The sequence below is a fragment of the Corylus avellana genome, chromosome 5 (genome assembly GCF_965113065.1).
Source record: "Corylus avellana chromosome 5, dhCorAvel1.hap1.2, whole genome shotgun sequence".
NCBI classification, from domain to species: Eukaryota; Viridiplantae; Streptophyta; class Magnoliopsida; order Fagales; family Betulaceae; genus Corylus; species Corylus avellana.
The window spans coordinates 9,216,879-9,240,520 of NC_142494.1; the positions used below are offsets into that span (position 1 = coordinate 9,216,879).

General features: G+C 40.3%; 1 protein-coding gene and 2 pseudogenes across 1 annotated transcript; all 3 read left to right on the plus strand.

Annotated features, from left to right (window-relative positions):
* Nucleotides 1-377: 377 nt before the first annotated feature.
* LOC132181782 (uncharacterized) lies at nt 378-4,352 on the plus strand (annotated as a pseudogene).
* A 10,511-nt stretch (nt 4,353-14,863) lies between these two features.
* On the plus strand, nt 14,864-17,131 carry LOC148585357 (uncharacterized). Its single transcript, XM_088516725.1, has 3 exons — nt 14,864-15,579; nt 15,670-16,349; nt 16,746-17,131. Exons 1-3 carry the CDS (start codon nt 14,864-14,866, stop codon nt 17,129-17,131), a joined length of 1,782 nt encoding a protein of 593 aa, XP_088372851.1.
* Nucleotides 17,132-20,702: 3,571 nt separating this feature from the next.
* LOC132182931 (cyanidin 3-O-galactoside 2''-O-xylosyltransferase FGGT1 pseudogene) lies at nt 20,703-22,825 on the plus strand (annotated as a pseudogene).
* The last annotated feature ends 817 nt before the right edge of the window (nt 22,826-23,642 follow it).

A 23,642-nucleotide genomic window follows, 5' to 3' on the forward strand; every position in this document is an offset into this window, starting at 1 on the left:
CACACAATCCAGGGTGGCGGAACCACTCTAATTTCTCATGGAAGCAGAGCCAACCAATGAATCAAGGATTTCCCTCACATGCTCAGAATCATGGTCGTTCAACTCAACCAGCGCAACATCCTGCATCTTTGTCACAATCATTGCTGGAAGAAACAATGAAGGCATTCATACAATCAAATAGCCAGACCATACAAGAGCTCAAAAACTCTACCATGGCAAACACCCAAGCAATAGATGAAGTGAAGAACGCCACCATGGTTAACACCCAAGCAATTGCAAAGATGGAGAGTCAGATTGGACAGATAGCCAATCACTTGGGTGAGAGAGAAAAAGGGAAATTGCCCAGTCAGCCCATACCCAACCCAAAAGGTCAATATATGGTTGGGAATTCCTCAAGTTCTGCACACGGGCAAGAACATATGCAGGCAATTGTGACACTGAGGTCAGGGAGACAAGTGGACAATCGAGTGGTTGAGCAAGAAGAAGACCCCGCAGGGCAAGAAAAGGAACAGAGTGGCAACGAAGAGAAGAAAGATGTCGAGCCATCTACAACCACGCCCATTATTGAGGACCCTCCAAGGTCATTTGTGCCAAAAGCACCTTACCCTGAAAGGTTGCAAGCTCCCAAGAAATGAGGGAAATTTGAGGACATTTTGGAGGTGTTCAAGCAAGTTCAAATCAATATTCCTTTTTTGGACGCCATCCAACAAGTACCTTCATATGCCAAGTTCTTGAAGGACTTGATTACAGTGAAGAGGAAGACAAATGTTCCGAAGAAGGCATTCCTAACCGAGCAGGTTTCTTCAATCCTGAAATGCAAGTTGCCCCTCAAGCACAAGGACCCTGGATGTCCTACTATTTCTTGCATGATTGGAGTTAGCCAAATTGAGAGGGCATTATTGGATCTTGGAGCAAGTGTCAATTTGTTGCCTTACTCAGTTTATGTGCAGTTGGGGCTAGGAGAGTTGAGGCCCACATCCATGACACTGCAATTAGCTGACAGGTCAGTGAAGGTTCCACGGGGAATAGTAAAGGATGTCCTGATTAAGGTGGATAAGTTTTATTTCCCCGTGGATTTTATTGTGCTTGACATAGAGCCGGTTCCGGATGTGGGGATTCAAATACCGGTGATCTTAGGGCGGCCATTTCTAGCTATAGCTAACGCCCTAATCAATTGTAGGACGGGGGTGATGAAGATTTCCTTTGGAAATATGACAGTGGAGCTGAATATTTTCCATATTAGAAAGCAACCATTAGAATATTAGGAAATGCAACAGTTATGCTTGATAGAGGAAATCATTGAGGAGGTTGTTGAAGAATCAAGCATAGAGGACCCCCAGGAGGCATGCTTTGCTTAGTTCAGAGAAGATTTGGACTTGGACAAGTTGCTTGAGCAAGCAGATGCAATCTTGGAGACTGCTCCTCGGGTGAGCAGTGAGAAGGAGGAGACAGTAGTACCTGATCCTCCTAAGAAGGAACTTAAACCTCTACCGGACACTCTCAAGTATAAGTTCCTAGGTCCAGCAGATTCTTTGCCTGTGATTATAGCTTCAGATTTGATGCTCAAGAGGAGAAATTATTAAAGGTTTTAAGAGAACACAAAGAAGCTATTGGCTGAACTATTGAGGATATCAAGGGGATCAGTCCCTCAATGGTGATGCATAAGATACATTTGGAGGAGAATGCCAAGCCATCAAGGGAGCCACAGAGGAGGCTTAACCCAGCTATGCAAGAGGTGGTGAGGACTGAAGTGATTAAGTTGTTGGATGCAAGGATCATTTATCCCATCTCTGACAGCAAGTGGGTGAGCCTGATTCATATTGTGCCTAAGCAGGCTGGATTGACGGTAGTGAAGAACAAGGATGATGAGTTGGTCCCAACTCGTTTTCAATCAGGATGGAGAGCATGCATAGACTACCGGAAGTTGAATGCTGCCACCAGAAAGGATCACTTCCTGCTTCCATTTATTGATCAATTGGTGGAGCGCTTGGCAGGGCATGAGTACTATTTTTTTTTGGATGGTTATTCTGGATATAACCAGGTCCCTGTGGACCCTGAAGATCAGGAGAAGGCGACGTTTACCTGTCCTTTTGGGACTTTCGCCTACCGTCGCATGCCCTTTGGGTTATGCAACGCACCCTCTACTTTTCAGCAGTGCATGATCAGTATTTTTTTTGACATGGTAGAGCATTTTTTAGAGATTCTCATGGACGACTTCTCTGTCTTCGGTTCATCCTTTGATGAGTGTTTGCACCGCCTGACTTTGGTATTAGTACGGTGCAAGGAGAAGTGCCACTTTATGGTTAAGCAAGGTATTGTATTAGGGCACGTCATATCTTAGAGGGGAATAGAGGTTGATAAAGCAAAGGTGGATCTGATTTCCAACCTTCCACCCCCTCGTACAATGAAGGAGGTTCGTTCTTTTTTAGGCCATACAGGATTCTATAGGCGGTTTATCTAGGACTTTAGCAAGATTGCCAGGCCCTTGTGTAAGTTGTTGGTGAAGGATGCCTCATTTGTATTCGATGAGGATTGCAAGAGAGCATTTGGGGACCTTAAGAGCATTCTGACGTCCACACCGATTATTTAGCCACCCAATTGGGGTGCACCTTTTGAGATCATGTGTGACGCATCAGATTATGCAGTTGGAGCTGTTTTGGGGCAGCGTGTTGATAGGCTCCCCTATGTCATTTACTATGCGAGCAGAACTCTGAACGATGCACAACTCAACTACTCCACCACGAAGAAGGAGTTGTTGGTAGTCGTTTTTGCACTAGACAAGTTTAGATCCTATTTGCTAGGATCTAAAGTCATCATCTTTTCGGATCACGCAGCATTGAAGTATCTTTTTTCCAAAAAAGATGCTAAATCTCGTCTGATCCAATGGATTTTGCTACTTCAGGAGTTTGACATAGAAATTCGGGACAAGAAGGGTTCCAAAAATGTGGTGGCGGATCATTTGTCTAAATTGACTGTGGATTACACCGAGGACGCCAACCCCATTTTGGAGACTTTCCCTGATGAGCACTTGATGCACATTGCTCATGAGCCCACACCATGGTTTGCTGATATAGTGAACTACCCCGTCACTGGCCAACTGCCTCAGCAGTAGGGGCGACAAGATAGGTCTAAATTTTTGTCCATGGTGAAGCATTTTTTCTGGGACGATCCTTACCTGTTCAAGTATTGTCTCGATCAGATCATTAGGAGGTGTATACCTGAGTATGACCAATCCAATGTCATCTCCTTTTGTCATGATCGTGCTTGTGGAGGCCATTTCAGCGCTAAGAAGACCGCTGCCAAGATTTTGCAGTGTGGATTCTATTGGCCTACCCTTTTTAGAGACGCCCATGCTTATTGCATTTCTTGTGAGCGTTGTCAGAAGCTCGGGAGAATCTCCAGGAGGAATATGATGCCCCTCAGTCCCATTTTGATCGTTGAGATTTTTGATGTATGGGGCATCGATTTCATAGGACCCTTCCCAAACTCATTTGGCTATCTGTACATCTTGGTTGCTGTGGACTATGTGTCGAAATGGGTGGAGGCGGTTGCATGCAAGACTAATGACCACAAAGTAGTGGTCCAGTTTTTGAGAGACACTATCTTTGCTCGTTTTGGTACGCCTCGAGCAATTATAAGTGATGGAGGTAAGCATTTTTGCAATCGGATTTTTGAGCAGTTGATGAAGAAGTATTTGATCACACATAAGGTTGCCACCCCGTATCACCCACAGATGAGTGGACAGGTGGAAGTTTCCAATCAAGAGATCAAGCATATTTTGGAAAAAGACGGTAAACCCAAATAAAAAAGATTGGTCTATACGATTGAGTGATGCACTGTGGACATATAGGACAGCTTTCAAGACCGCGATTGGGATGTCACCCTATCGGCTTGTGTACGGGAAGGCATGTCATCTTACCGTGGAGTTGGAGCATAGAGCATATTGGGCCATCAAGCAGCTAAACTTCAATCTTTTGAAGGCTGGCTCACAAAGGAAGCTCCAACTCAATGAATTAGAGGAGCTGAGGAATGATGCTTATGATTCTGCGCGGTTGTACAAGGAACAAATGAAGAAGGCTCATGACCAGAGCATTTTGAGACGATCTTTTGAGCCTGGTGAGAAAGTCCTTCTTTACAATTCTCGGCTGAATCTTTTCACAGGCAAGTTGAAATCTCGGTGGACAGGCCCATTTATCATTCGGTCTATTTTTCCTCATGGGGCTATCGAGATTGAGGATCCTAAGAAGGGCAACACCTTCAAGGCGAATGGACAGAGATTAAAACCATTCTTAGAGTTGAGAAGTAAGGAGATCGAGGCGACATTGTTGGAGGATCCGAGTTATTTTGAGTGATTGTCGTCTTTTGTGGAGAATCTGGCTAAAGACTTAAAACTTAGCGCTTGTGGGAGGCAACCCTCATTCTTTCCCTTACCATTTTATCTTGTTTGTTTGTTTCTGTTTTGTTTTTCAGGGCAAGTGTTTGCCATTCTAGTTTGGGGGAGCGTTCTCCTACGTTAAACCCGACTTGCGCCGCTCACTTGGTATTGTATCTCTGGACCCATTGAGGACAATGTGTCATTTCAGTTTGGGGGTGGGGTAGACATTTCTCTATCTTTTTCCTTGATTATTCGTGTTAAAAAAAAAAAAAACAAAAACAAAAACAAAAACAAAATAAAAAAACAAAAACAAATTTTTGCTATGTTTTTTATTGGTCTGTTTAGCATTTTGAACACATCATGTCATTAGGAATTTGAGTCTTTTGACTCATTGTTCGATTAGAGAGATTTCACATGTTTGAGTTTATCACCACGAGCACACTAGCATAGAATCAGTGAGGTATAAGATTTGACTTGACTAGGGTGTATTTCGAGATTGGTAGGATGATGAAGTGTGATGAAACCTTGGCTTGAAAAAAAAAAAAAAAAAAAAAAAATCAGTTTGAGTTCTTATTGAGTAACCAGACCTCATGCCTCACAAAGCATTGAGTGTTTGCGTAAAAAGATGAGAAACCTAACATGGTTGGTTGTATGGCTAGTTTGGCTTCGTAGCCTAGTTGACTTGAGTAATTAAGCCCTTAGGGATGTTTCTACATCTAGTGCCCTAAAGCCATTTGGTTTGGGAGGCTCTGGCCCAACACTCGTTACATAGGTCAATTAGAAAGCTTAAGGAAGCTAAGCATTGCACAACCTACCAAAAAAATAAAATAAAATTTTAAGCCTTTGTTGTTTTATCTGTGCGAATTCCTATCACTTTTAAGGTACACCCAAGTTCGAGAATAAATTGAAGCTTCATGATCATATGTTAGTCTCACATTGCACTTATTGGAACATGTGTTGTCTCAAATTTCCATCTTTAAGTTGAATGATTTGTGGTTGTTTTGATGATGTGATTGTAGTGTTCATTGTGTTAAACTTGCTCACGATGTTAAAAACCATGTGTTTGTGTGCAACTCCTTGGTTGTCAAATAACATAATGCATAAATGTTTATGGGTATCATTACTGTTAAACCCTCACGAGACTTCACTCGTCCTCTAGGGATGCCTAGGGGTTTAAAAGGCTTGTTGGATATGCTAAATGCAATCGTTTCTCCCACGACAACAGATTTTGTTTTGCTAAGGGACTAACAAAATGTAAGTTTGGGTGTATTTGATGAGTGCCAAATATTGTATATTTGGGCCCCTTTACTTATGTTTGTTAAGCTCTTAGCTGTGTTAATTTCTGATGTTTTTTGTTAGTTTTGGTGTTTTGGTGTGTTGCAGGTCATTAAGAGAAAACTGCGGTTTGAGGGTGGAAATAAGCAAAATAATTGAAGATTCCTGGAAGTGCGATCGAGCACACAGACAGACGATCGAGCGCACCTGCGCTCGAGTGCAAGAACGGCACGCTCGAGCGCACGACCACGTCAGCCCTAGCATGCATCGCTTAATTGCTGCGCCGCAGGAGCCTTGAAAAAAAACCGAGTGTGCTCGAGTGCACTCACGCTGACCTGGCAGCGCTGAACCCTAGTTTTTATTATTTATATACAACGTTTTTCTCTTGTAAACACACATTGGGAGGCGCCGTTTTAAGCTAAAATACGACGTTTTGTCGTATGGAAGCTTGTGCTTCATTTTTCATTGTAAGTTTTATTTTTTTCATGATGTCAATTCAATTTTTTGTTGTTTTTGTTATCATGAGAGGCTAAAACCTTCAACTAAGGTTGAAGATGAAGCCTCGTCATTGATAAACATACATGTCTTGTTGTTTTATACATACAATGAGATTATATTATGAAAGTGTGCTTCAAAAGCCAATTCAACAGTTTAATTAAGTTTAATTGATTAAATGTTGGTAATATAGTGTTGTTCAAAAGCCAATTCAACAGTTTAATTAAGTTTAATTGATTAAATGTTGGTAGTATACTCATGTTCAATTAAATATTCGTTGTGATTCTTTGAACGGATGGATTCATCGAATGATTTAATTTGCATGTTTACAACTTTTGAACAGTATACTTGGATTGAATATTGTATGCATAAAATGCAAGATATGTTGTTTGATTTGACGAGGGGGATTCGAAAACCTTAGTAATTTACCATTACTTATTTTTAATTTGTTTAGTTTTAGTTTATGATTTTGCACGACACAGTTACAAAAATTGGAACTAGGTTAAGATAGAATTAGGTTAAACTAGAAAATTGATTCTTGCAAACACGTCTCCCTTTGGATTGGACCTCGCACTTGCACACACTTTACTGCACACGACTCGTGCGCTTGCGAGTACAATTAAATTCGTACATCAGACACCTTACACAAGGTTGAGTTAAGAGAAAAGAAGTAAAGGAAAAGAAAATAGTTTTATTATATGGGGCAAGAGTGTGGAGAAGATAATTTTGGCCCAAGAACTCAGAGAAACGCTGCACGGTACTGATGCTAGAGATGGAAGCACAACCCACTGAAGGACGTTTAAAAGGTGGGATCAATCAGGTTTGCCAAGCTAAGTGCACCTTAGTTAATTGGCTGGCACCAGAAGGCACATTTGTGGCCACAGGCGCTGGCACGGTCATAAAGACCGCGCAACCCTATTTCACAGGGGTAACATTGTACATGGCCCTATTAGGAGAACAACTTTATTAAAAATGACTTTTGTTCATTAGATGAGTATTTATTGTTGTTCTTTTCAAAGAAAAATATCTTTGTCTTGGAGGTGTCATAAAAGAAAAACCAATATTTTAGAAAACGATTTTTAACTCAACTGTTTTATGGTTGAGGATATAGTTACTAACCATTTTTTTCTCTCACCCTTATTATATTTTTGTTTTCAGGGAATAAGCATGAAAGAATAGATAGCCGGAATGGGGAGTTAGGAGAACCATAGGTTTATGTCATGAAATATGCTTTCTTTTATAATAAGTGCACTAGCATAGAGTTTGGCTATTTGGAATTTTTAGAACTATGATGTTAGTTTTATTGTTTAGACCAAATGTTTCCGCATTCAATAAATTTTTATAATGCATTTATTTCCACATTTAGTTAATTGCTCTGGAAAGCCTTATAATAGTTTGCACCTTTGAGAGATCAAGTTAGCAAAATTAACCCTAACGGGTCAGGGGCATTACAGTTGGTACCAGAGCAAAAGGTTATAAGGTTCTGTAGACTCCTAGGAACGAGAGAATTAAGTTAAGATTTAGTGGGGAAAAAGGGGAAACCACATTCTAGCTTAGTGGAGTCTATTTGTTTTCCAATGTATTAGGAAATGAGGAAAGTATTTGTTAGAGAGTCCTAACTTGTTAACTTTGTTTTTAGAGATGGCAAACAGGCGTAACTGTAATGGAAACGGGCCAAAAATGAGAATGCTAATCGTAAGGAGAACATAAACCAGAATCAGAACCTAGAAGCCTTGACTGCTTTGGCTACTAAACTAGTGGATCTTTTGGTGAGGGGTGCAAATGGCAATTGAGGAGGGGGACATAACGAGAATGAACAACGTGGATGTACCTTTGAACAGTTTAATAAACAACACCCCCCAACTTTTGATGGACAGTTAAATGCAGTAGCTGCGGAGGACTGGATTACACAGATTGAGAAATTGATGGAAGTTATGCGCTATTCGGATGATCTGATGGTTCTCTTTGCCACTTTCAAACTGACTGCGGAGGGAGAACGCTGGTGGACGGCAAAGAAGGAACATGTGCAGCAACAAGTGGGCGAAGGAGTATCCATTACTTGGAAGAACTTTGAGGTTGCATTTCTGGAACGTTTCTTTTCCCAGTCAATTTGACAAGCTAAGGCTTAGGAGTTCACTAATCTTAACTAGGGATCATTGACGGTGGAACAGTACGCCGCCAAATTTATAGAACACACACGATTTGCTCCGTATTTGGTAGCCACAGAAGAATTGAAGGCGAGAAAGTTCGAGAAAGGATTGCAACTGAAAATCATGAATCAGGTGGTTGGCTTTGAGATTGGTAATCTGACGGACCTAGTAAACAAAGTGATGAGTGCCAAATATTGCATATTTGAGCCCCTTAATTTACATTAATTAATCCCTTAGCCATGTTGTAATCTAATGTTTTGCGTTAGATTTGTGTTTTTAGTGTTTTGTAGGTTGTTGAAGATAAACTGCAGCTTTAAGAGAAAAATGTAAAGTTTGGAAGAAAGCTGGAAAATCAGCCATCCAAGGTTTCAGACTTCTATTTAGACTATGAAATAGACCTCCGAATTATTTAGGTTTACTAGGGTTTCTAGGACTCTCCTAAGCCCTATAAATAGACCTCTATGCATTCAAGAAATTAAGCAAGTTTGGAGAACAAAATTCCACAGCTTTGCTCTCTTTAGTTTAGTTTTAGTTTTTCTTTAGGGTTAGGTTTAGGTTTTATTTTCTATAATGTGGAGCTAAATTCTCAACTTAGGTTGGGGATGAAGCCTTATCAATGAAGAACAAAAGTACTTTCATGTAATCTTTATTGTCCGATTTTATGGTTTAATATTTCAATTGTTTTACTTCTTTTCAATGTGTGGAATGATTCTTGGATATCTTTTGTGATTTAAGGATATATTTGATGATTTGAGATAATTTCACATAATTGATTGCTTGGTTTTAATTGAATAAATAATTGGATATCCCTTGTGATTTATTCTACGGATACATATGGTGTTTCAATTGAAATTTGATATCTTTTGTGATTTACGAATATATCTGATGATTTAATTGATATTGGATTCCTTTTGTGATTTGTGCAATGAATGGATACATGTGATGGTTTTGATTAACTGTTTGAAGCATAATAAAACATATCTAAGATTTTAATTGTGAGAACTTCAGATTAATATTGATGAACATGGAGTATCTTGTTATGATTCAGTGAGTGTAAATTCTCAAACCTTAGTGTTTTATTTCTTGGTTTATTTTATTTAGTTTATGTTTTGCCTTGATATGATTCAGTGAGTGTAAATTCTCAAACCTTAGTGTTTTATTTATTGGTTTATTTTATTTAGTTTATGTTTTGTCTTTTAATTTTTAAAAACCCAAAATTCAACTTTTATTAGACCTAGGTTAGGGTTTAATTAGTTTAGATTTAAATTTGCTTTAAAGAGCACAATTTCCTGTGAGTTTGACCTCGCACTTGCAAAACATTGTATTGCAAACGATTCGTGCACTTGCGAATATAATAAAATTTTCACAACAAGTTTTTGGCGCCGTTGCTAGGGAATTGTTCGCCTTTTGAAACCAATTTATTTCTAAATTAGTTTAATCTTTCTACTAGTTATAATTAGGATTTTAATTTTTTGCACAATTTTTATTCCTGTTACTAATAAAAAAAAATAAAAATAAAAAGGATTTTCTTTTTTGTTTTGTTTTTTGTTTTTTTTTTTTGGCTTGTTTTGCAGTTCTTACCAGACCAAATTTGCAGCAGCCGCTCGAGTGCACTCATGCCGCAAGGAGCACCAGTCAATAGACCAGTGCGTAGCAGACCTTCTACTTCTGTGCAGCTCTCTCCGCACACCAACGTAAGTGCGATCGAGCCCAGTCCTACTACGCTCGAGCGCACTCGGGGCCAAGGCTGTAGCCGGTTCAGTTGTGCACGCTTGCGCTCGACAACTCCCTACGTCAGCTCGAGTGCACGCACGCAGCCGTAGCATCACTGACGGATCAGCGCACCTACGCTCGATCCCATCTAGCCTGCGCTTGAGCATGCCTCCACATGTAGCACCAACAGATTGGCAGTAGCTGAAAAATTTTTGCCAAATTTATTTTTGGTCCTTTTTCTAAGTTTTTATTTATTTATTTTTTATTGTGTTAGTCATTTTTTGTGTTAGTTAATTTTCTTTTAAAAAGATTAAAAAAAAAATAGTTAATGTTTTATGTGGGATAGTTGCATACTAAAAAGTGACTCAAGTGAGAGTGATCATATATCCTTGGGTATAATATGGTTCGACTAGCGGCAGGGCACATTCTCCAAATGCTCAAAGGAATGAAGGTCTTTTTGGTGAAAGTAGGTTCAGAAATCTGCAAGCTAAGATTGATGCCTTATTTGACAGATTAGACCAACTCATAGCAGCTAAATTTATCTCGACCCATTTTTCTCACACTTACACACCACATAAACCATGTTCATACTACTTCAATCCTTATCATAGTGATAATAATTGTCCATCATGAGGACAACTTTCTAATTTTTTATATGAACAAATGAACACTAATTTCTCCAGCCCAGGGTTTGATTCATATTCCAATTATTATAACTCGGACTTGAGCAACCATTCTGATTTCTCTTGGCAAACTCAAGTTACGGGAAATTATGCTCCCCAATATCGTGAACTGCACCATCCGGAATATCCGCAGTTCGATAACCAATCTTATCATGAGCATGTCCGAGCCACCACCAACCTTGAAAGAGAGGAAATTGCTACAGAAAATTATGCTCATCAAGAATCATTAGTACAGCAATCTTCCATGCCTTCATCCTGCAATTATCCTCCACAAGAATTATCCTTAGAAGACATGATGAAAGAAACCATACAAGAACTGCAACAATTCAGGTGAGAACTGAAAGAAGCCATGCAAGAGATCAAAAATCAATGTCTTTGGGAGCCCACTAAACACGACATTCTCTTGCAGTTTTACATTTTATTTTTGAAATTTCTCTCGCTCCTACCCCTAAATTATACGTCATTTAATTTGGAATAGATAGGAACACTAGCATTGAAAGCTAGCAGTTAATCTATCATATTCTTCTGATACAGCATTGGTAGCTTCAGACAACAAGTCATCCTCCAGTACGACAATGTCATCTATTTTCAATAACCATCCAACAGAGCATCTAATGTTTGAAACCAGAAGAAGATATGATAGCACATCAAACTAAACAATCTCATCTATTGAAGCTTGATCGAGATATCTGAACCACATTTGACAAGAACACACTTGGATGTGAGCTAAAGAGTCCTCATATTTTAAGTTGAAGTTAAGTGGGTGTAAATGGGTGTTTTAATTGAAAGGGTATTCATATATAAAAGGATGTCTTGGATAACAAGTGACATTTCATGAAAAATTATAACGGTTGGTTTCTATAAAAAATAGTATACACTACAAAAAAAAAAAAAAAATGGTTTTAGTGATGGTTTAGCGCCTTAAACATTGACGGTTTAATAGTGACACATATGAAGAGTAGTGAATTTAGGGTAGGGAAAATAGAAAAAAGTGTTGGTTTAAGCAAATCCAATACCGAAAGATGTGGGCTTTGCAAAATCGACACCTTTTAAAAGGTGATAATTTTTCAAAAAACCATCACCAATTTATTAAATTCCGAAATATTCATAGATATTTTTTATTTATTTATTAATTTCCTTTTTCACTTTTTTTCATTATTTACATTTTATTTGTATTTATTTTTTATTTTTTTCATTTTAAGATCAATCTGATATCATATCGATCTGACTTTTCTTTTTTTCTTTTTTTCCTTTCCCTCGATCTCTCTTTGCTCTCCTTTTTTTCAAGGTCGATCAGATCCAGGCCTGGATCTCCTTCTTCTCACTTTTCTTCGTTGCAGAGATCTTCATATCTGAAGAAGAAGCCCAACAGGTCGAGATTGATCTCTCTGTTGGGCTCTTCGTTGCAGAGATCGATCTCTCTGCTCTGTTGGGTTTCTTCTTCGTCTGATCCAGACAGAGAAAGGAAAGGGGAAAAAAAATGCAGAAAAAAAAAAAAAGAAAAAAAAAAAAAAGAAACGTGAAATGGGATGATAGTGGGTTATTCTTTTAAACCCAAAAAAAATTCAAATTAGAAAAGAGGGTGTGTTCAACCGACACCCTTTTTAGGAAAGAAAGATGTGAGATCCAATAGCAAATTTTAAAATTTTAATATTTAAAATTTTGAAATTCAAAATTTTGAAATTAGTGATGGTCACTGTTCAACCGTCATTAATAACAGTTTACTATTCAACCGACACTATTTTTAAATAGTGTCGGTTGAACAGTAAACAAATGTTTTTTTAGTGATTTCTTTTTTTTTTAACCGTCATTAAATGTGATTTTTTTTTTAGTGATATATATGCTTAGCTAAGAGATTTCATCTCTTATTCCTGCATGCTTAAAGAATTCTCTTTCACAGCATTGGTTGTCTTCTTACACTCAATGAAATGAACCATCTTAAAAAATTGATAAACTACCATAAACATGAAATCATTACCTTTTTGTGTTTGAGGTAAACCCAAGACAAAATCCATGCTCATGTTGGTCCATGGGCCCTCCAGAATGGGAAGCGGCATATATAACCCGGTGTTAGTAGCCGTCCCTTTGGACACTTGGCACACCTTGAAACATCGCACAAACTTCTCTACCTCCTTCCTCATGCTCAGCCAATAAAATTGTTCTGCCACCAGTTGAATCATTTTGTCTCGCCCCACGTGTTCCTCATTTTGGCATTCTTGAATAATCTTCAATCGTAGGCTGTAGGGATGCATAGTTGAGTGCCCTTGAAGAGGAACCCGTGCAAAGTCTCCTCACACTCCTGTGAATACATCACCAACAACAGGACCAAAGAGAGGATCAGTAGACAAATAATCTGGAGGCGGCGCGTGGAGGCACGGGCAGAAACTGGAGGTGGGGCGTGGTAGTGCGTTGGAGGGCCGATGGCTGTGGATCTTTCACAAATTTGTAGTTCTATGCCTCGCAAGCTAGAATCTGGGATTAATTTTCTCAGATGAGGCTGCAATGAAGGCGTGGAAGAGATTTTGAGAAGATGACCGCTTGGCGGCGTGCGGACAACCGGAAAAGAGAGGTCGCCGAAGGGAGCGCCGGAAAACGTCAAAGACGTTTATTGGAGGACATAAAAAGTGGCTCTGATATCATGTTAAATAGCTTCGATACCATGTTAAATATATTGTTGAATATATTGGAGCGGAAGCATGAAAGAGAGAAGAGAGAAAGCGAAAGGAAACAATGGACTACATTGTATTAATAATGATTAATATATTGAGAATGATTATAGAGGCCTCTATATATAGAGATGATATGAGTGATACGTAAGAAATCCTAGACTAATTAAGATAAGGAATAAACCCTAGAGAATAATATAAAATATTCTAACACTAAAAATGGACGATAAATCAATCAAACTAATCAAACATGCGAAACCCAGGTCAAATTTATTTAAAATTTAACACAAGACAACTACCACAGAGACTCCATCATTTGTCCATGGAAGAGAGAGAGAGAGTAGAAGAAGGAAGAAATTACCCTAAATTCTTCTTCTGATTTTTGGAATCCTTGTTATAATTGAAGCTTCGAGATGAAAACGAGGAAGTGGGAGTTGGGCGGGAGATGAAAATGAGAGGGGGAAAATAGGGAAGTTTAGGGTGCCATAGTGACCATGCCACAGTTGCACGTCACCAATAGGGTGATGTGTCACTCTTACACGTCATTAACTACTAACGTGCTACCGTGGCACGTCTCCAATCGGTGATGTGTTACTGTTCACATGTCACCAATTGGTGACGTGTAAACAATAACACGTCGCTGTTAGATAATATTATGTTATTATTATTTACTTTCTTTGGTATTCTAGGGTTACTAGGTTTACCTTTCCTTATTCTACTAGGTCTGTATTATTCACCTATATATAGGCCTCTTCTGTACATTATATTTTGTGATTCAATATACAACTTTATTCTCAACATGGTATCAGAGCACAGGTTCTGAATCACCCCAAAATTTTTTTTTTTTTTCGCGTCGAAATATTTTTCCTCCGGCGCCGCCAGTGTTCTCTGGCGAATCCTTCTCTCTGATCCTCACGGTTCTTTATCTTCTCCTCGAGTTTTTTTTTTTTCAGCGTATCACTATACCGCTTAAAAGCCCGGAAGACAACCGTCCCAGAGCCGCCGCACACAGCCATATCGGAGCCGTCATGCGCCGCCCCAAGGTTCGGCAATTCTGCCACTACCGTCCAGCCACCGGCCGCCACGGTGGTCCGATTGCTTCTCTCAGGCCACCGATCTATAGATCTGCTCCAAAGGATTCCAGAACAGGCCTCAGATTCTCTATACGACCCCGCACGCGCCTTCACGCGCCCACAGAAGATCCACGCGCCAGCACCACGCCTCCTCCGTTCGCGCGTGCACCACACGCGCCTTCGCACCTATGTGCCACGTCAGCCCTAATTGCCACGTCATCATTGCCACGCCACCTTTGTGACACGTCAGCTTTGTGACACGTCATTAGTGCCACACCAGCGTAGCCACGTCAGCAAGTCAGAACTTGCCATGTCAGCGTTGACTTTGGCCATTGACTTTTTGTTGACTTCCGGAGTTGACCAGGTGCTTTCTTACCTATTTTTTCGTCCTGATTTCATATTTGTAGTCTGTTTTTGCATTTGAGCCTTCCAGATGGCACAAAACGAGATTTTTCATCATGTTCAGACTGTATTGGATGGAACAAACTATATGTTGTGGTCTCAATCTATGCGCAGCTTTCTTAAAGGCCGCAAGCTTTGGCTTTATGTCACTGGCGAGATCCAAAAGCCAGTTAAAAAGGATTCTGAGGCAGATGAGGCTTTTACCACTCGTCTTATTGATTGGGATAGCAAACATCATCAGATTCTTACATGGTTCCGTAATACCACAATCCCATCTATTTCTACACTCTTTGGTAGCTTTGATGAAGCAAAGGGTGCTTGGGATATGCTTGCTTCTCGTTATTCTTCTGTAGATGGTGCTCATGAGTATCAGCTTTTGTTTGAACTTTTCCATCTCAGGCAGGAATCTGGTCAGAGTATCAATGATTTTCTTGCCCGCATGCAATTCTTGTGGAACCAAATTGATGTTTCTGATCCTATTTGGAAGGATCCCACTGATGCTCAGATGTATGTTACCTGTAGAGATCAACATCGCCTTCACCAATTTTTTATGGCTTTGCGTGATGATTTTGAGCCTGTTCATGTGCAACTATTACATCGTTCTCCTCTTCCCACTTTGGACACTGCCATCTTCGAACTTGTCTGTGCCGAGACTAGATCACAAACTATGCGCTCTCAGCCTAGTCATATAGTGTTGGCTACACCATCCTCTGGCTCCTCGTCATTCCAGCGAGAGTATTATGACAGGTGACTCCCTCCTAAGTCTCGCGATAATAATTACTGTCGCTATTGTCGACGTCAAGGGCACACTATTGACAAGTGTTGGCGTAAGGGAAGATCTAATGCACCCACAACAACAGTTGCTCATACTGAGAGTGGTTCCTCTCCAGCTGCTTCATCTCCAGCTGCTCCCTCTTCAGTTGCCCCCTCTGGCCACGCATCAGGATCCAGTGTCACCTTATCTGTACCTGACTTCGAGACAATAGTCAACCAGGTCGTCCTATCTCGTTCTGGTAATGCATCTTCCTCTGTCCTCTCGGTTTTGCCAGGTACCTCTTCCTCTTGGCTCTTTGACTCTGCTTGTTGCAATCACATGACACCTCACCCTACTTCCTCTACCACATCTGTACCTTCACCTCATTCTTCATTCATTCGCACAGCTGATGGCTCCATTATGACTGTTAAAAATATAGGCATTATCAATACACCTTCCCTTTCTGTTCTTGAAGTTTTTCATGTGCCTGGATTATCCTTCAATCTTCTTTCTGTTGGCCAACTGTGTGAACTTGGATATAGACTTGTTTTTGACTTTTCTGGTGTGCATGTACAAGATCCTCGTACGAGTCAGACCATTGGGACCGGGCGTAGAATTGGGCGTATGTTCGAACTATCATCCTTACATCTCCCCGCCACAGGCATCTCTGCTGCAGCCTCTTCATCATCACCATCTCTTGCACTTTGGCATTCGCGTCTTGGTCATGCATCTGCCTCTCGCGTTCAATTTTTAGCTTCAAAGGGTTTGTTAGGTTCAGTTTCCAATAATTCTTTTGATTGTAGTTCATGTCAACTTGGTAAACAACCGACTTTGCCATTTAATAATAGTGACTCTCATGCTACTACTTCTTTTGATTTAATTCATTCTGATGTTTGGGGACCTTCTCATGTTGCTAGTATGAGTGGCTCACGTTATTTTGTTATTTTTGTTGATGATTTCTCTCGTTACACTTGGGTGTTTTTAATGAAATCTCGTTCTGAATTATTGGATATTTATCGTACTTTTGCCAAAATGGTTGAAACCCAATTTTCAAAACCCATTAAGGCTTTTCGTTCTGATAATGCTTTAGAATATACTCAACATGATTTTCAAGCCATTCTAAAACATTATGGCACTGTTCCTCACTTGTCGTGTCCAGGCACCTCACAACAAAATGGTCGAGTTGAACATAAACTTAGGCACATTTTAGACACTGTCCGTGCTCTTCTCATTTCCACATCTGTTCCTACCCTGTTTTGGGGTGAAGCCACTCTCATGGCTGTCTACACAATCAATAGGTTGCCTACCCCTATCCTTGATAATTGCACTCCTCATGAGCGGTTGTTTGGCTCTATCCCTTCATATCATCATCTCCGTGTCTTTGGTTCTGCCTGTTTTGTTTTACTCCAACCTCATGAGCGCACCAAACTTGAGCCTCGTTCTCGGTTGTGTTGTTTTCTTGGATATGGAGTGGAACACAAGGGCTACCGGTGTTATGATCCTGTGTCTCGTCGTCTTCGCATCTCCCGTCATGTAGTTTTTTAGGAGCATCGACTATTCCACGAAGTCGGCAAATTCAGCATGCCATCATCCCCTCCCTTTACTACCCTTTTTGAGTTTCCTCTTTCTCCTACTCCCACCACCAATGTCTTGCCTGAGTCTCTCTTGCTAGAACTGCAGTCATCTGATGCCCTCGACGCTGCTTCTCCTGCGCCCCCAAGTTCTTTGCCTGCGTCCCCAGGTTCTGTTCCATCCGAGGATCCAGTCTGCACTCCATCACCTGACATTCGTCGATCCACCCGAGTAAGATCTCTTCCTTCCCATTTACAGGATTTTCATTGCTTTCATGCCTTAACTACCTTGCACGAGCCTCACTCTTTTCGTGATGCCTCCACTAACCCTCTTTGGCAGGTTGCGATGAAAGAGGAACTTGATGCTTTACACAAGAACAATACATGGGATCTGGTTGACTTACCTCTTGGAAAATCTGAGGTCGGGTGTAAGTGGGTTTACAAAATCAAGACTTGTTCCGATGGTACTGTTGACAGGTACAAGGCTCGACTTGTGGCCAGAGGTTTTACTCAGGAATATGGTGTGGATTATGAGGAGAATTTTGCTCCAGTTGCTCGCCTCTCTTCTGTGCGTGCTCTGTTGGCTGTTGCAGCCTCTCGGCATTGGTCACTTTGTCAAATGGATGTCAAAAATGCCTTCCTTAATGGTGATTTAAGTGAAGAAGTTTATATGCAGCCACCTCCTGGATTATCTCATCCTACAAACAAGGTTTGTCGTCTTCGTCGAGCACTATATGGGCTTAAGCAAGCACCTCGAGCATGGTTTGCTAAGTTTAGTGCCACTATCTCTCGCCTTGGCTACTCCATCAATTCTTATGATTCAGCCTTCTTTATTTGCCGCACAGACCAGGGTACCATACTTCTTCTACTATATGTTGATGACATGATTATCACTGGCGATGATATGACTGGTATTCAGGAACTTAAACAGTTTCTTAGTCAACACTTTGAGATGAAAGATCTTGGCCCTTTCAGCTATTTTCTTGGTCTTGAGATCTCATCTTCTTTAGATGGTTATTATTTAACACAAGCCAAGTATATATCTGATCTACTTTCTCGGGCCAATCTTACAGACAGTAAGATTGTCGACACACCGACTGAGCTTAATACTTGTCTCACTCCTCATGATGGCGAGCCTCTTCATGATTTTACCTTATATCGGCATTTAGTTGGCAATCTTGTCTACCTTACTGTCACTCGACCTGATATCTCATATGCTGTCCATCAGGTGAGTCAATTTATGGCTGCTCCTCGCTCCACTCATTTCTCAGCTGTTCTCCGCATTCTTCGGTATCTGAAGGGGACATTATTTCATGGGCTTTAGTTCTCCTCTCAGTCTCCTATACAGCTGCATGCTTATACTGATGCTGATTGGGCGGGTGATCCAACAGATCGTCGCTCTACCACTGGTTATTGTTTTCTACTTGGCACCTCGCTTATTTCTTGGTGAAGTAAGAAACAGACTGTTGTTGCTCGATCTAGCACAGAGGCAGAATATCGTGCTCTAGCTGACACTACCGCAGAGCTTCTTTGGTTGCGATGGTTGTTACAAGATATGGGTGTCTCTCTTTCTTCTGCTACTCCTGTATACTGTGACAACAAGAGTGCTATTCAGATTGCTTATAATGATGTTTTTCATGAACGGACAAAACATATTGAGATTGATTGTCATTTTGTTCGTCATCATCTTCTTCAGGGCTCACTACAGCTTCATTCTGTCACGTCCCGTGATCAGCTCGCAGACATCTTTACAAAGTCACATCCTCCAGGACGTTTTCGTGATCTTGTGTCCAACCTTAAGTTGGTCTCTCGCACTCCACCTTGAGCTTGTGGGGGGCTGTTAGATAATATTATGTTATTATTATTTACTTTCTTTGGTATTCTAGGGTTACTAGGTTTACCTTTCCTTATTCTACTAGGTCTGTATTATTCGCCTATATATAGGCCTCTTCTGTACATTATATTTTGTAATTCAATATACAACTTTATTCTCAACACAAATTATTTTTATTTTATTTTCTCATTTCCCGAAAATTTGTTTAATGATTTTTTTTATTTCATTTTTTTGTGTTATTTTCTCATTTCCCGAAAATTTGTTTAATGATTTTTACACGTCATCATTTGATGACGTGTTAGTATCTAACACGTCACTATTTAGCGATGTGTGAATTTTGATACATTTTTTGAGTGATGTGTTAAGAATTAACACGTCACCAATTGGTGAACTTTTTTTTTTTGAAAAAAAAAAAAAAAAAAAAAAACCTACACCGTAGACACGTTACTAAATCCCTAATTTCTTGTATCGGTCACTTTTCTTATATATTCGCTAAAACTTTTAAGAAAAATGATAAATTTAATCATTATTTAAGTAACTTATGAGAAAGAAGACCTTCTTACAATCACAGTCGATCGAGCAAGTTCTTTCAAACATCGAACTGTAGTACTCTTACATCATAATATAAGCAAACCACGAGTGAAAAACCCAAGTCCTCGTGCAACTTTTAGCCGTGGCGGCGAAGGAGGTCTCCATGCACCTCAAGTGAAAGGTGTCAACCAACACGACCATTTCTTCATGCAAGCTTGACACACCTACCTTATACCTGTCAACGAACAAAGCTCATTGAGCCTGCCGTGCAACACCTCAATAGCTAGGTGTCTTGTACTTAAGCTTCACTCTATTACAAAAGCTAATTAGGTGTCACCCCCAAAGGAACGGACCACATGCTACAAAGGCCAATTTTTAGACTCTAACAAGTAAATTTGGGGGAAATTTTCCTTTCCTATGAACTACCATGCGATGACTATTTTTTTCCTTCAATTATTAATTTTACATTACGATCCTATCAAACTACCATTTCAAAATTTTTCTTCCGTCAGTCAAGGCCGTTAAGTCGGACGGTCAACCGTATTGTTCACGACACTGTTCATGACATTGTTCATGGCGTTAGTACTGTGAACAGTGTTCACAGGTACTGTTAGACTTAACGACCTTAACTAACGGAAGGGGGTTTTGGTAACGAAATGGTAGTTTGATGGAGTCGTAATGTAAAGTTGGTAGTTAATGGGATATATGGTAATCGAGTGGTGGTTTACTAGAGAGATAAGTTAACTCTGTTTAGAATCTGTTTTTTCAAAAGTATTCCCATAATTAATGGGTTTAGAATCTGTTTTTTCAAAAGTATTCCCATAATTAATGGGAAACGTTTTTCTTAAAAGTCTTTTATGTTATGTAAAGTATTTTATACTTTAAATTTCTTGTTAATAATTTTAAGAAAATTGTGATTTTATATTTAAATTTATTTAAAATGAAATGGTATTTATTTCACGGTCATGATTTAAAGTTATTATATCCAACGATATATATGAAGTTATTGATGACACACCTTCTTAAAAGTTTAAATAATGTGAAATCATGTACACAATTAAATGGAGAGGATATTATTCCCCACCAAACAAATCGCACCAAGCCCCACACTAACAATACAAGAAAAACTCATTTAATGTACGGACAATTAATAGTGTAGACAATAAAAGACATAAATTTCTTAGTATAAATCTTACAAACTGGCTTCTAAAAAGTGACATGTCTTTTAAGTATACGAGATACGGATGATGCATGCTAGACTAGCGAAAAATTCTCTACAGTAGTGTTTCAGTTGCTGGCCTGGATCGTTGAACAATAGCTTTCCTCAGCGAATATGGGTTCAACATCGCTACACATCGCAATGTACCCTTGGTTTGCTATTGGCCACCTTCGCCCATTTCTCTACCTTTCAAACAAACTAGCCCAGAAAGGAAATAAAATCTCCTTCTTCATCCCCACCAACACACAACCGAAGATGAAGCCTCTCAATCTCTACCCGGATCGCATAACCTTTTTCCCCATCACTGTTCCTCCTGCTGATGGCCTCCCTCCCGACGCTGAGACCACTTCAGATGTTCCACCCACTTTATACCCAAACCTTATGACTGCCATGGACCGGACTGAGAATCATATTGATCTTCTCCTCCGTGACCTTAAACCAGACATTGTCTTCTTTGATTTTGCTTATTGGGTTCCAAAATTGACACGAAAATTAGGTATCAAGTCAATTCTTTACTGCGTTAGCAGTACAGCTGCAATTGGTTACACTCTGGTCCCTGTAAGGCAACGTAGTGGTTACCATTCCGAGGCTGAGCTTATGCAGCCCCCATCTGGTTTCCCAGACTCATCCATCACGCTCCATCCCCACGAAGCTCGATTCCTTGCTGCATTTGCAAAGGTGAAGTTTGGCAGCGATGTCCTTTTTCTTGACCGCATATTTACAAGCTTTGCTCAGGCTGACGCGCTAGGATTCTGGGCCTGTAGAGAAATTGAGGGGCCTTGTATCGACTATCTTGTGAGCCAGTTTGAGAAGCCTGTGCTTGTTTCAGGACCAATTCTAGTAGACCCACCAGCTTCTACTTTTGAAGAAAAATGGGTTGAATGGCTAGGAAGTTTCAAGGCGGGTTCAGTAATTTACTGTGCATTGGGTAGTGAGTGCAAGTTAACGAAAGACCAATTCCAGGAATTGGTATTGGGTCTTGAGCTTTGCGGTTGGCCATTTCTTGCAGCACTTAAACCACCCTTTGGGGATGAGTCTATTGAAGAAGCACTGCCGGAAGGGTTCGAAGAAAGGATTAAAGGAAAAGGAATGGTACATGGTGGATGGGTTCAACAACGATTGATTTTAGGCCACCCATCAATTGGGTGCTTTGTCACACACTGTGGTTCAAGTTCTTTGCTGGAAGCACTGAGGAGTGAGTGTCAGTTTGTAATGTTACCACAATTGATTGATCAAATTATCACTGCAAAGATGATGGCCAAGAGTTTGAAGGTTGGGGTAGAAGTGGAGAGAGGCGAAGATGCTGGCTTGTTCACCAAGGAAAGCGTATGCAAAGCTGTGAGGGCTGTGATGGAGGTTGATAGTGAGGTTGGGAGGCTGGTCAGAGCCAATCACGCTAAACTAAGAGACGTCTTGGTTAGCGAAGATTTACAGTCCTCATATATTGACAGTTTCTCTCAGAAGCTTAAACATTTGGTTGGATAATTTCTCAGTACATATGTCTGGATATGTAGAGGCAAATGTCATTATTTGCTGCAATAAGCCTCTTTAGTGTCCTTTAGCCTTTTTTTTTTTTTTTTTTTTCTAATTAAAAAGGTGGGAAGGGGCGACCAGTGTAGTTTCCCCCCTTGGGCGCTACCATCGGGGTTCCCACCCGCTGTGGAATGTCCGGTTTGAGCCATAGCTATTGCCTGGGAAGGCGAGCCCGTCACCACAACCCCACAAAGGTGTGAGCTAGTAGAGCCCCTTCAAAGTAGCATCTGATTCACGCATCTACTACCGCAAGCAGATTCGAACACGCGACCACTAGGATGAAATGAATTCTTCTACCAACTCAACCACCACCCTTGTGGTGTCCTTTAGCCTTGTTTAATGTAGTGCTATTGTAATTGCAATGAACCTTCAGCTCCGCTCAAAGTTGAATTAGGGTTTAAAGTTGGTTGTAGGAAGCCATCAAAACTCTATGCTGCTTCAGCATATTAAATAAGAGTTGAGATTGCTTTCTTGCCATTATTAGATTTGGCCATCAGTAAATGTAATAATGTATTTTATCATGTTTTGATTAAGTAGACTTTATCATTAAGAAATTTCACTATTCGTTTGGTTCGCAAAATGTCTATTCCATTGGACAAGTGATGCAGCGTGACTTAGTGGGCTGCAGGAAAGAACATCAATAAGCAGCGGATAGGTATTTCTAGATCTTGATTTTATCAATGATCTAAAAAATCTTTTTGACAAAAGTTAGATACTCTCTAGGTTTTGAAGGAAAATAAAGGAATAAACTTAACTATATGTATTCTCATTAATCAAAATCAATAATAAACAACAACTGATTTCCTATAGAGGCTATAAGCATATATTTGGGATAACTTCAGAAAACCCCCCTGAAGTTCCAGCCGATTTGAAAAGACCCCCCTGAATTTCCAAAACTCTCATTTAAGCCCTCTGAACTTCCATTTTCTCTCACTTTGGACCCCTTTAACATTAAACTACGTCGTTTTGAATGTTTTATACCCATTTTACCCTTCCCCAAAACTACGTCGTTTTGTGTCCTAAAATTACCCAGCCTAAAACGACGTCGTTTTAGGCATTAATTTTTATTTTTTTAAAAAAAGAAAAAATTAAAAATTAAAAAAAAAAAAAAAAAAAAAAAAAAAAAAAAAAACTGGGGTGGCTTCAGCCACCCCCTTGGCCAAAATGGGGTGGCCGAACCACCCCATTTTTGGCCAAGGGGGTGGCAGAGCCACCCCCTAGACGGTCTGGGGGTGGCCGGACCACCCCCTTGGCCATGGGGGTGGTCCGGCCACCCCCAAAAGGGTTAAAAAAAAAAAAAAAAAAAAAACGGGGGGGCGGGGGGGTGCATATGGGGTGGCCGGACCACCCCCAAGGGGCTGGGGGTGG